A 14,120-nucleotide genomic window follows, 5' to 3' on the forward strand; every position below is an offset into this window, starting at 1 on the left:
AGGATTCAGTGACCTATTGTTAGTTTGGATCAAGGCGGGAGGAAGCAATAAAACCCGTGTTCTTGAGGGAGTCGCTGTGCACAGTTAGTGATTTTGTTAGGGGTATCAGTTAAGATCCCTTCAGAGATCAGTCAAAGAGTACATATTCACACAGTGTGTACTTCTTTTTATAGAGACCTGTAGTGTTTGTTTCATGTATACATTTTGTCTGTGCAATGGGAATTCTTGATCTCATCCTAAAGAAGGATGTTTTCTTTTCTTACAGCTGACTCAAGTAGCAAGCAAGTGTGACAGATGAGTTTGTTTGGGGTTTTTTTTTTTCCATAATATATTTTTTTTCACTCATCCTCATATAGCACCAGAACTGGATAGACTAAGCCAATTATAACACTCACCTTTAATTTTCTTCTAATCAGATTTCATACATGTTCTAGGTAATGGAATTGTGGTGCTGTGAATTTTTTTTTTTTGTCCTTAATAATACAGCAGTAGTTGAAATATTTTCAGAAATAAAAGAACAAACTTACAGGGCAGAGTATTCTGGCAGATTTTGTATCCTTCTGTGCACAAGACATAGTGAAAGGTTTGTCATACATATTTAACTAGTTATTTTCAGATTCTGATTGAAGTACATTTCTTCTGGATTTCTGAGGCTGCTTGAAGTTCAACCACAAACCCACTGACATCAGTGCTGCCAACCCAGCCAACAGACTAGATCTTAAACTGTAGCTATTATGTTTGAAGCTCTGTCTTTGTGACTTGGTTTTTCAGCCACATGTTCTTCAGACTGCACATGAAGCCAAACTTGTGATACACATTCACAAGCGAGTTACGAAATGTAGTAACTATTTCTTGGCTAAACAGAAAATTTATTGGAGTGAATTTCAAAGAAAGTAGATAAACAATTTTCCTGGATCAGCTAGTCTTTGCTATGGGATTATAAACTGTTTACTACTGCTCATCTGTAAATTAAAATGGAACATGTCCTACAGGAAAATAAGTTTTCAGAGACTGTTCCATAAAAAGCGTAAAGAAAAGAGTAAAGATGGGAGGGAATAATGAAAATTACATAACAGACTTATTCAACATGTTATTTGTATGCAGAACATAGATACTGGGGTGTATCTTTAAATCTTCTAGTGGCAATTTACTTTTTCTTCTGTTTTCCTGGCAGTTTAACCAAACGAATAAATTCTGTATGTTAAGATTCCCATGTTAATTAAGAATATTCTTTCTGTCTTTCTCTCTTTAAGTTTGTGGTTCTGACTGTGTGTTTGAAAGCTGGATTAGAGACTTCATATTGGACTTTGGTAAGCAAATGTCTTTATCATATTCTCAAATATTTTGTAAAATGTGATGGATGAATAATTGTATTGTTTTCTTCATATTGATTACATTATGCCCTTTAGCAGTTTGTCAGCCCTCCTCAAAGCAGCAAACTAAACTGTGGTTCCTGTATGGAATGACAGAATATCCACATACAAAAAATAATGCTTTATATTGAAAATGAGGACATTGGGATAAAGCTTAATGTAATTCTGAAACCAGAAAAATCAAAGTACTATGAACTTATTGTAACTGAATTAAAATTGGCTTAAAATACAGTAATATTGCTGCTGATAGTATCATTTTCCTTTAAGAAATAGCTAACTGAAGTAGTAGAGTTAAATTAATAAAAGGCATGGAAATTTCATCCAATATATCAAAATCATATTGCAAATACTAAGTAGCAAAGATGATATTTTGTGTTACAATGTATCTGTGATTATTGTTCTTGTTTGTTTGTTGTTGTTTTTTTAACAGTTCAGCCATATAGCTATCTGGGGAAGCATAGCACTTTGGGTAGTGTTTTTTGGAATCTACTCTTCTTTGTGGCCAGTCATTCCTATGGCACCTGATATGTCAGGAGAGGTAAAAGTATATTTTAACTAATATCTAAATGTGTGAAAAAATTATTGTTTTAATCTTTAGTACTGGCCTAATGTCTTCTGTATCCTTCTGCTAACTAGAGATGCATATGTCATTCCACCTTTTATACCTTCAATATGGTAGCAATGTTTATTTAAAATATAATGGATTTTTACTCTTGTGAAAATGGAGCTCAGCTAACAAGCTGTATGTGGTTTAATGAGGAAAAATAGACAGGTAAGCTCCTTTGCAGTTCTTGGGTAAGCTTTAATTTTCTAAAGAAAAGTCTTACCAAATCCAGAACACGGAATTACAGTGCTTATTTGTCTGAAGCATTTTTTTTATAATGAGGTGGCACAAGCAGTTCCCTGGTTAAGGCTGTTTTTTCATCTTCAATTTTAAAAATTTGCCAAGTATTTCAAACTGTAAAATGCCTCAAAAAATTTGAGGTGCCATAACATTGCATGAGCTGCTTGTCATGCACACATTTCTTCTTCTATTGATGAACTGCTTGGAATGCATTACTGTACTGTATCTTTAACCTTTTGACAGTAATTACTGTTTTCTCTTTCATTTATTATCCCATTTGTTTAAACCTTCTCTGAATATTGCAAATTGGACTGATTCCATAAAAGGTGCTTATTTGCTGCCTGTACTGATCTAATTGGAACTGCAGTCCCAAATTCTTAATACCATTCAGTTCCAGAAACATCTGAAGTTTAATATTACATGTCTGCTTCTGGGCATGACCAGTACTCCCTGAGCTGAGGTGTTCAGTGTGCATTCTCAGTGTGCATTCTCAGAAACTGAGAATAACTGCTTGTTTCAGAAAGATATTCTTCTAATTGCTCTCAAAGCATATCAACTAAATCAAGTCTTACACCAGTAAAAGAGTGAGTACCTTTAACTCCACCACCACTGTGATATAATTCAGCAATTTAAAAATTCATGCAGGATGTGGGAAATGTAGGTGTATCTCTCCCTTAATTGTAGGTAATTAAGACCTGCAAATCCAACCTCCTGTATAAGCAATTACGGGAAAAAGTAGTATGTAGGCATTTCTGTAACTACTACATTTTAATGGAAAGTACTTAAGTACTTGGATACCTAAGAAAAATAATTTGAAATTATACAATTTCTTTTTGTTTTTCCTCGTCTATTATAATCTCTTACCTATTTATATATAGAGATTTTGTACATTACCACATCACCTCCCCTACTCAAAATCAAATCTGTACATTATTCTAAATTAAAGTGATTGAGGGTATCATACTTCAGCATTTCATATACACTGTATTTTGTAGAAATAACAGAAGGGGGTTGGAATTTGGTGGGTTTAGAGATTTTGTAAAAACTTCATGATGTTTTAAGACAGCAGAACTTCCATGGTGATAAGCACACCACGCTTATTCTGTTTTACAACAGGGCAGAAGGGCATGTTGTACTTGGTATGGCATAAGGATGGCTACTTCACTGTTGAAATAACAACACTTTACTAATTACATGTTCAAACTACAACGTTATTGTGAGAAAAAATGTTTTTGAAGGGACTGTAATTCCTATGAACTTGGGAAAACAGTTCTTCATAAAGAGATGTAGCTGTCAACAAAAGTAACACTTTTGGGGTTTGAGTTCAACATTGTGCAAAAGTAGTCTGAGTTATGAAACTAAAATCATTTTCTGTTGTGATAAAACTTATCTATACTTGAAATGGGTAGTCTTATTTTTTAGTGTGTTTGCTTATGCATGTATGTGTATATAGTGGCTTTCAATGTGTGCACGTGCATGAAGTTGTTTGAAGGGGAGTGTTGTTGGCTGAGGTTGGTTTTGTTTTCTTTCTAAGAATATAGTTAGATGTCTGTAACATCAGAAAAAGGTCTCCTAAACATATTATAGAAGCTTATGTTAGAAGTTCTGGTCTAGCTTTTTTTGCTGCACTCTGTGTGGCTAAAAGTCCTGTTGATGCATACTGCAGCACAGATTGGAAGCAGGATTTTTGTATGCTCTCCTGGAATCCCCCTTACTGACTGGGTGGCCTCTGACAGGGCAGAATATTACTGAGTTTCTCTGAAGCAAGTCCAGGCCTTCTGTAAATATTCAAACTAAAAGATTCACAAATTTAACTGTGGAAAAGTTTGTGATGTGACAGAAACAAATCCATATAGGCAAGTGTGCATGTACTGCTTGTCTGATTTCTTCAAATGTGTGAATCAGACTTGAAAAATTCATCCAAGTACATTTGGCAAAAGTTAAATGACTGTGTCAAAAGTTGACCTCTACTTCTTAGCTTTTACTCCATTTTGTCTTGGTCTGATCTGATAAATTAAGCTGAAGGGGATCTTCAAGGGGTTTTTTTCCCCAGATGTGTTCATTAAAAATGCCCCCTTTTAATAAACTTCAGATTTATAAGGAGAGATAGATAGATAGATATATGAATATAGTTATATAACTGTAGAAAGTCCTTAGAAAGTTTAAATGTATTCCCTTTCAGCTCCTTTGAGCTGGTAACAGCAATTCCGTCTTAGTAGGTTTATAGTCTTTCTAATCAGTATTCTTGGCATAATACTCATCTAACCATTCAGTCTCAGCTAGATGATATGTCTCCTATAAACATCTTTTTCATGGCTTCTTTGAGATAGAAAAAACCTAATTAAACACTCTTATAAGAATTCAGTCTAAAGTCTTCATATTAATGTCATGAAAATAATAAAATTCTTGCTGCTTATTCCTGGTTCAGTTCCAAGAAAGTAAAATTCTAATGCTATTGAAAGGGAGAGAAAAAGCATTTGGAGGTGATGGAAAAGTCATTCACTGGATGCAGAGGAATGTTTTCATCTAAATATTTTTAAACCCTTTCTTTTTTTAGCCATTCCTATAAAATACTAATTCAGCTCTGATAAATGTCTTTAAATGGAGAATACTACAAGGTAATGTCCCAAGGAAAAAAATAGTTGTAATAGAAGAAAAGTCAGTTCATGCTGCGAAAACACTGTTATGTTTGAGCACTGAAGTTAGCAGCCCAGAGATAAAGCATAAGAATTGTTCGTTTGGGTTCATCTTTTAATATCAAAGCATCGCCCAATCACTTATTGAACAAAGAAGTATGTCACATATTTTTGCAAGTTTTTCTGACTTTTTACACTAATTTTGTTTCCATCATTTTGTGCATCATTCCAGTTGTACAAAAGGTTGCTGTATGTTAGTAGTACAGAAGGAAAGATTGTAGAATGCTGTGCTTTAAAACAAAAGACAGTGAAATGAAAAATTATGACAGTGCCAGCATTTTTTTCCATTGTCTAGGCCACTGCCCCCCTTTCCCTGGCACGTTCCTAATAGTATAAGAAAGTGCATTTTTCTTTCTCTCTCTTTTGCTCTGAATTTTCCCAAAACAAAACCAAAAAAGGACCCCCTTGATCCAAAATGCCCTGTTGATCTGGACTGCTAAGGCATCAAGACCTTTGTCTTCTGGTCATTCAAGATTGCTAGTCCCACAGTGGACCAAGTCATCCAACTGTACAGTACTATTTCTCACAGTGTGGGAACTAGATGGTTCTCCATGGTACAGTAATCCTAAGACCTATAAATAGTGGAAACTAGGTTGCCAAATAAGTAGTGCATCAGAAGAGTTGAAAGTTGGCTTCTGACTCATATAAGTGAGGTATCCTGGCGCAAGTGTTCTGATACAAATAACTGATAGTTCTATAGCTGATTATCTGTTAGAGATTGATAGTCTGGGTTATAGCAGCTGAAACATGTTTCTGTATTAAAATTCTGAAACCAATTACATCTTGTCAACCTTAAAGCAGTTTCTATTCCAGTTGTGGGGTTTTTTCTTAAAAAAAGAGAGTTGTCCCAGGCGAAGAAAACTTTATTCATTTTCCCTGATTGATGATGTTCAGATGAAAACTGTCAGTTCACCGTTGTCTTTCAGCAGACACAGTCTAGAAGGAAAAATGGATGAAAACTATGAGAGAAGCAACAGCTTTATGAAGCAGAAGAAAATGGAAAAATAGGCTGTAAAATTGAAGAAGGTTATGTGATAAAAAGGGGTGTTAACCTAAGTAATTATGTAGTATCTGTGGCTAGATCAAGTGCTGTAGCAGATCAACTTCAAGTCTTTTAGTAGTCTGAAATAAGACCTAAATATTTTATCATTAATTAAGCTGAACTGATTATTTACTTTCATATTATTTTGTTTGAACTTTAGACTCATGTATTTAAAAATTACTCTTTTAGAGTGTATTTGAAGAATTAAGGACTATAATCTTCCAGTCTTAGATCCTAAAAGACTAGGAATTCAAGTTTTATCTCCTTATAGTGAAGTGTTAAAATACCTTTTCTACAAGGAGAATTTTGGTAGTAGTAGCAAAACATTATTTCTGTTGGGGGGAACAGGGATGCACAGTGTATGAGAAAGAAATACAGAAAATGTTTCAAAAGTTTTCATTGACTTTATAATAACTTTTCAGCCTCTGTAACACAGTCTTTGTTACATTACAATCTGCATTACATTTGCAGTAATGTTTATTCACTCATTTTTTATGTCTAGTGTACTGTGTAGTATGGAAGCATGTAAACAACCATCTTTACAGGTTATTTTTTCAATATTTTATCTCTAAAGATTGTGTTTTTAAATATAGATGCACAAGAAAGAAAGGGGGGAAAAAACCAATATTCTTTGTAGATGTTTTGTGGCTAGATTTAACACCATATGTTTTGACCCCTTAAATTAAAAAGATACATTTAATTTCAAAAAATGACATTAACAAATAGATAATTGAAATATACTTTCAATATTTTTTAACAATTTATAGTATTTTCTCAGTTTTAACCAGATGTAGTTTGCATAAATTTTTAAAAGTAAGTGCCAAGTCTCCTCATATTTGATGAGTTATTTGCTTTGTAGGTGTAAATTTTTTCTTTGAAACTCTTCAATACACAGAAAACTGTTCTATGATGGTGAACAAAATGCATTTTTAATCTGTGATTCAGTGAATTATGAGAAGTTTCCTTTTGTCCATGTTTTGTCATATTGTGCATTATGCATGCACAAATAAATGATGCTATGATTAAATTGTTGTGGTTTTATATCTGTGTAGTCCTTTAGTCCTTTTGCAATAATTGCATAAACTAATGAAGTTTCTGTAACTTACATTATCTATTAAGAGCAGCATCCATTCATGTGTCAGTAGACTGTAAAGCTGCTAGAATCTTACATTAATGCTTCTATTCTTGCAGTTAAAAGGGCTACTTTTAATGCCACTTAAAAAAAAGCAGACTGATTTTTAAAATTATAAATGGTGTGGTTATCTCTTTTCTTGATAAAATATGGTTGTTGTCTGAGTTGAAAACATGTAATTGAGGAGGGGTGAAAAACAAACCAACTTGTTTCACACTAGTAAAGCCCCTTGTTACTGTTATGTGTTCTGAATTGTTAGGCTTCTTTTTATGCACTTATCTGATTAATAAATTTCTTAGGATTATAATACTTACTTGAATAAGAAATATGACATTGAGATTAAAAGCAAAAGTTCAGTATCTGCAACTTTTTAATTTATTGTAGTACTGTAGATAATGCACTGTAAAGTTCTCCAGAGCACCATCTGTTTTTGCTCTGTCTGACCCAGGGGATCTATAAAACTACTGATGGAAATTGAAGTTAAGGAGCAAGCATGTATTTTACAGAATTTTAGATCATTTGATTCAGGTTTGCAGAATCCTTGTGAAAAACAATAATATTCCTTGTTGGATGATTTAGCTGCACCATGCAGGAAAGATGTATTAGAATATACTATATTAACAGTATTAGTTTCTTAAATACTGCTTCTCTATATATTATACCAAGTATCCTGCTTATATGGAATTGTGTGCATCCTTTAATCCCTTTACTGCATTTTCTTTTACACAAAAATACCAAACAACTTCTTTAAAAATTTCGTTGTCCAGATACTTCAGTCTCTAATGAACAGGTCTTCTCTAGTGAGATGTTTGTCTAAAGTCTGATCCAAAATGGGGAATTTGTTCTAGTCTAATGGAGAGCAAAGCCACTATTCAGGCTAGTATACAATTATAGAATGGTTGAGGCTGGAACAGATCTCTGAAGGTCATCTGGTCTAATGCTCCCAACGCTACACCAAGTTGGCCAGGACCATGTCCAGACAGCTTTTGAATATTGCCAAGGATGGAGATTCTACAACATTTCTAGACAACCTGTGTCACTGTTAAGTCACCCTCGAAGTAAGAAAGTTTGTCTTGATGTTCAGATACGTGTTTCAATTTGTACTCATTGCTTCTTGTGCTATGACAGGACATCACTGGAAATAGCCTGGTTGTGTCTTCCTTGCACCCTCCATTCAGGAATCTTTCTCCATTGCTAAGGTCCCCCTCAGCCTTCTCTAGGCTGTAGTCCCAACTATCTCAGGCTACCTCTTGTATGAGAGATGCTCCAGGCCCTTCGTCATCTTTCTGGCCCTTCACGGGACTGTCTCCAGCATGTCCATGTTTCTTGTACTGAGGAGCCCAGAATTGGACACTTCTCTAGGTGTGACCCCATCGGTACTGAGTAGAAGGGACCTGCCTTGATGTCTGCTGGCAGTACTTTGTGTAATGAACCCAAAGATACCATGCACCTCCTTTGTCACGAGGGCTTATTGCTGACTCATATGCAACTTGGTGTCCATCAGGACCGAGTCCTTTTCTGCCAAGCTGCATTCCAGCTGGGTAGCCCTCAACATATACTGGTGCCTGGGCTTCTTCCTCCCAGTGTGCAGGACTTTGCATTTCTCCTTGTTCAACTGCATTGAGCCCATTTTTCCAGCCTGTTGAGGTTTCTCTTAATGGCAGCAGTGCATCTCATGCACCCTCTAGTGCATCTCATGCACCCTCTAGTGCATCTGCCACTCCTCCCTCCTTTTTGTGTCATTAGCAAACTTCCTGAGGGTACACTTTACCTCTCATCCAGATCTTTAATGAAGATGTTAAATGGAAGTGGACCCAGTATTGACCCCTGGGATACGCTTTTAATTACTCGCCTCCAGCTAGACTGCCACTGATCCCCACACTCTGGCCATTCAGCTTGTTTTCAGTGTACCTCACTGTCTCTTCATCCAGCCCCTACATCAACACCTTCTCTAGGAGGATCTTACAGCTTTTGTCCAACCAACTGCAAAAGGTGCTGTTAATGGGTACTTGACTCTTGCATTTTTAAAAAACAGATGAGTGTTATTTTAATAACTTCTGCAGAATACAGCGTAATAAATAAATAAATTTAAATGCTTATATTTTTAAGAAAATTGCTATGGTGCTTTTCCTCAGTGTTAGCAGGGGGACTATAAATAACGCTCCTAAAATTTGAAAAGTAATGATTCTCTGAGTTCTTCAACACAAGAGAATTACTGTGCCATGCTTTTAAGGGAACCTGACAGATAACTAAGTTGGCAATCTCTATTTCTAAAAATTGTCTTGTGTTCTATATGGTAAACAAATACCAAAGACTTTGAATTCTCACTTCATTATCACAAAACTTCTGGAAACTAATCATTCTTCAATGGCTAATACCTGGGGTAGCTATGTGGAGTTAGCCAGTAATTTTTTTTCCCCTGTTGCACTGCTTGTTACCAATCTGGGTTAAAATATTATCCAGAATTCTGCGTCTTCATTTCAGGGGGAGTAATTGTTGCACTAAATTTTCGGCAAGGGACTATTGCTTATTTACAGAGCGTATTTGAAGTACAGTTTTCAAGAACATTGAAATAATTCAACAGCAAAAGCCTAAGGTCTTCTTTCATAGTCAAAAGTATTTCTCAAGCCCATTCTCAGCAAAAGGCCCCTATGGCATTATCTTACATATTTAGCACATTTTCATCCCACTTTCAAGTTTTTTCCCAGCTTGTCTTGTACAGACCTGTGAGTCTTTACAAAACAACAATCAGTAATCTGTATATGTGTTCCACTGTATCCTTATGTGAACCTCTTGTTTAGTAAAATAAAATGTTTCAGTGTACATTTGTGGAGAATATTATTACTTCATAAAAATTCAGTGATTTATTGTTGTTTTTTAAGTGAATTCATATGAAAATACATATCCATTTTAGTCATCTAGCCTCACCTGAGAGCCTAAAATTATGTTACCATTCTGATACTGGCATTTTTTTGCTATTTAATTATTTGTATTTAAAGTTCACTTTTAGTCTTTCACTTCAGGAATCCAAAACATTTGTATAAGGGATTTTTCTTTTTCCATTTGATTCCCAATAGGTAGTTTCCATTTTGAGTCCTCAAACCTGCATGGTTTAATTGTACTTGGTCTAGTAGTAGATATTTGTTAGCCAGTCTACTGTTCCCAAATACACTTCAAAGATCCTTTTCCATATTCAGCAGTTACATTTTCATTCTCTGAGAGCACAGGTACAGCAGAAACAGCAGAGCTGATCTTTGAACTACCAAATTTACCTTTTTGCTTACAATAGTCTGTCTTGATAGTATTACCATTCTACCATTCTTCTTTTTTATGAGTTAATCTTTTCCTGGTATCAGAATTCTTTCCATCAGCATATTATTGCCAATCACCTTTATAAACAAAAGTTATGGGGTGGGGTTTTTTGGTTCAAAATGTTATTAATCAAATTGAGCACAAATCCCTGGTGTAGTTATGCATACAACTCTACTTAAACGATATTTAACTGCCATCTTTCTCCATATAAGCTTTCTCTTCTGATGAGGAATGGCTTCTGTTCTTTACAAATTCTAGTGAAATTCAATGTTTTCTGTACTCTTTCCTGTTACACCTATTACAGTGCAGACAACAACCATCATAGTAACAAACTCTGTAGAACTACCAGAACTCACCTTCTCACTGAGGCTTTGCATCTCCTTTGCCAGATACTCTTTCTTGTCATCTTTGAATCAACTCAAAAAGGTTTCCCTGTGAGTCTTCTTTGACACAAAAGAGGACAATCTAGCTTTTTCATTAGAAAGCTAGTGTTCTCTGATTACAAGCATGATTAAAAGTGTGATGAATATCAACTTGCCAGCACTTTCTATCTTATCTAATTTCACATCCAGATGGCTAATTCTCTCTAATTTTCTAAAGGTTATTTTTCATATCTGTTAGTTCAAGCTGTAGTGCAACCTTGTAAGCCAGACTTCTGCCAACGGAACCTTCTTCCATTCCTAATTTTAAGGGAAGCTTTCCTGTTTATGTGTCATTCTCCTCTCCAGCTTTTTTAGGAGATTTCCAGGTATTAAGGTTTATTGCGAAGCTTTTTTTTCTTTACTTTTTGCTTGCTTTTTATTTTGAAAGCATTTCCATCACTGTATCTGTCTAAAGTCAATGGAGATAGCAACTGATAATTTGTTTCTGGCACCATGATTTATTGTTGGTCTGTTTGGTGGGGGTTTTTTCCCAAATATGAAACATCTTTTGAGGTAAATTAGACTTTCATAAAATGCAGGGAAGGCATTAAATACCTACTAACTTAATTCACAAAATGAAAATGTGCAGCCACTCTAAGCTACTCACAAGAACACATAATAAGGTGCAGTCTTGCATTTCCTATCTTTCTGGGCTCAAATGTGCTAATCTGATGATTCACAAACCTTAACTACCTCCCACAGTTAGATCTTTATCACCTGTGTTTTTTAAAATATCAATTTATCCATCAGTTAAATACTAAAACATTCACCTCAAATGAATGTTTTCCAAAAGCCAGATTTCAATTTCTCTTGACTTTGCAACTTTTAGAGTAATGCGTTCTGCTGAAATGGTGATTGAACAGAGAATTGTGTCGTCTGCTGTTCGACTTCGTATGGAGTAATCATAATTTACTGGATCAGGAGAGAAAATGTGCTTGCTGGCTTTTGCTCAACCTGAGTGATTAAGGTCCTCTCTAGGAAAAGACAAGATGTGTATTCCAGTGAATACTTGGAATATTAAAATATTAATGAAAAAAAGTGACGGAACTAAGGACACATCTGTAGAAGAGAAACCTTAGTCTACAAGTACTTCTTGAAGCTTTAGGTTTTATAGTATGTCTGTGTTTGTGAGCTTTTACATATGTTTATTATTTACTACATTATTTATTATTTCTGTTTATATAATTAAGACAATCATCTAATCATCATTCTGTGGGATACAGCCCACTCTTCATACCTGCCTGCAGAGTGGAAATTGGTGATCTTGCAATGGACTATTTATATCCACAGCTGAAGAAAATGAGAGGAGATAAGGAAAAAGCCATGGCATGTTCCTTAGTCTGTCCTTAGTCATTTTTCTTGTTCACAGGAGATTTGTTAAAGTAAGAATTTATAGATTCTGCCTGCAAATATCTGCAGTTATTTGCTTCCTCACTATCTGATGCTCCCTTTGCTTCAGTACCTCTTACTATATGTTGCATCCCGGGGAGACTTTGTATTTGCAGAAAATTGAGAGATTCCTTTTAATATACCTAATAACCAGAGTTCCTAATAGGGAGGAACTTAATTCTTTGGAATTCTGAGGAACATAGTTCTTGGTTAATAGGAACTAATATATGTTTTTTAAACTCTAAACAGCAAAGAAAGACTAGAGGCAATACAAGAACTCACTTTTAAGAACTTCACTGCACTGGCAGTTAATGCAGATCTCTTTTAATGTTACAACAATAAGTACAATATAGGAAGGCAAACACATGAAGATAACTAAAACTAATGAAGTTATTTCTGTAGGTTGAGAAGGGAAAGTTTTATTGGTTTGATGGTGTTGAGGAGGTATTATTTTAATAGCTCTGTAGTTTTTAGGAAGAAAATATGTACCTAGATGATACCTGAAATCAATAAACTGAAAAGGGTAAGCTTTTCTGCAGCAAGAATTTTACCAGTTTCATCTTTCTCTCCTTATTTTTAGAAGGCTTTTAAAAATCTGAGCCAGCAGTTTTAGCAGATCATTTCATAATGAAGAAAAAAGGAATGTTCTCTGTTCATTCTGACATGTAATTTCCTAATAGTACATCTTCATCTGTGCATTAAAAATGTTTTGCAGCCAGGATCTCTAATCTGCCACTAAGCCGCAAAAAGGAGTATTTCTCAGCCCTTTTTCTTTTTTAAAAAATAAAAGCTTATATAAAAATCTGTATATTGCACTTAATAAACAATGTTAATTTATTTTAGAAAATCATAATACTCAGTATAAGCTACACATAGAACAAATTATTTATTCCCCCAGCAGGATTTGTAAGTCCTACAATAAATTGGGCTTCCCAGCTCTCATTTTGGATTACTTCTGAATTCCCCTGGGAGCCACTTTTGTGGCAGATTCCGTTTGGTTTCACAAGACCTAAAGGGAGAAGACTTGGCATAGACCAGAAATCTCTCACATTAGGAACAATTTGTAAACCACAAACAGAGGCAGCCAGAGTCCGTCCCCAGAACAGGCTGCTCCTGTTAGTGCCATTGTCTGAAAAGGATTGGTTTGCCATTTCCCAGATGACCTGCCTATGTGTAGAGAGATGTGAAAAGTTAGAGACAAAAATGTTTTCTACAGAATGAGGGGGGAGCTTTCTTGTACAGAAAGGAAGGAAATACCTCTGTGGGATTTTATTTTTTCCCCTCTTCGTCCAAAAAATACAAAGAGGCCCTCTGTCTTTAATGCGAATGTCGGCTTTAAATCTTTTAGGTTTGGATTAACTCTGTAAAAGAAAAAAATCTGACAGGCTTTCAAATATGACGCAGAAAAACTTTTTTTTTTTACCTCAATTCATGTTGTTCATTTGTAAAGCCAAAGGCTGGATGGACTGAATAGCAGGCGCCAGTTGTTCCTTCATTCATAGTTAGCATTACAATGGTCAGAATTAACATCCTAAGACCTACATTATCACTTTTGCTGTTTCACCAGCAAACATTTAATACCGGGTGGCTAAACGCAAGGACAGCTCTTTGCTACATTCTTATAAATTAAAAATCGTTATTAATAATAGGAAGGAAGAGTTGTAATTACTTCGAGTTGTATTTTTATGCTTTTTTTTCTTGTTTTTAAGGGAGATGTCTAATTGCGACTTAATTATAAAATGTCTTGCAAAAATGTATTTGTGACAGACATTTCCTATTACCTTCTATTTTAGAAAATGAGTATTTCATGAAGTATGTCAAAGTCATGTTTTGCTTATAAAGTGACTGTGCTAATACATTTTCTCCACTAGTATATTTTCTCCACTTCCCGATACAAATTTTTTTTTCTC

The 14,120-nt window shown here is 35.0% G+C and overlaps 1 protein-coding gene across 4 annotated transcripts in view; it reads left to right on the forward strand.

The window, feature by feature from the left end:
* Positions 1-14,120, forward strand: part of ATP8A1 (ATPase phospholipid transporting 8A1) — a 114,332-nt gene that overhangs the window by 86,559 nt on the left and 13,653 nt on the right. For all 4 annotated transcript variants that reach the window (XM_017834849.1, XM_017834988.1, XM_017834911.1 and 1 more), the window contains 2 exons: positions 1,254-1,310; positions 1,804-1,911. In XM_017834849.1, the coding sequence (XP_017690338.1) occupies positions 1,254-1,310; positions 1,804-1,911 (165 nt within the window). The remainder of the gene's footprint in view (positions 1-1,253; positions 1,311-1,803; positions 1,912-14,120) is intronic.

Source organism: Lepidothrix coronata, unplaced genomic scaffold (assembly GCF_001604755.1).
Source record: "Lepidothrix coronata isolate B3197 unplaced genomic scaffold, Lepidothrix_coronata-1.0 Scaffold0, whole genome shotgun sequence".
NCBI classification, from domain to species: domain Eukaryota; kingdom Metazoa; phylum Chordata; class Aves; order Passeriformes; family Pipridae; genus Lepidothrix; species Lepidothrix coronata.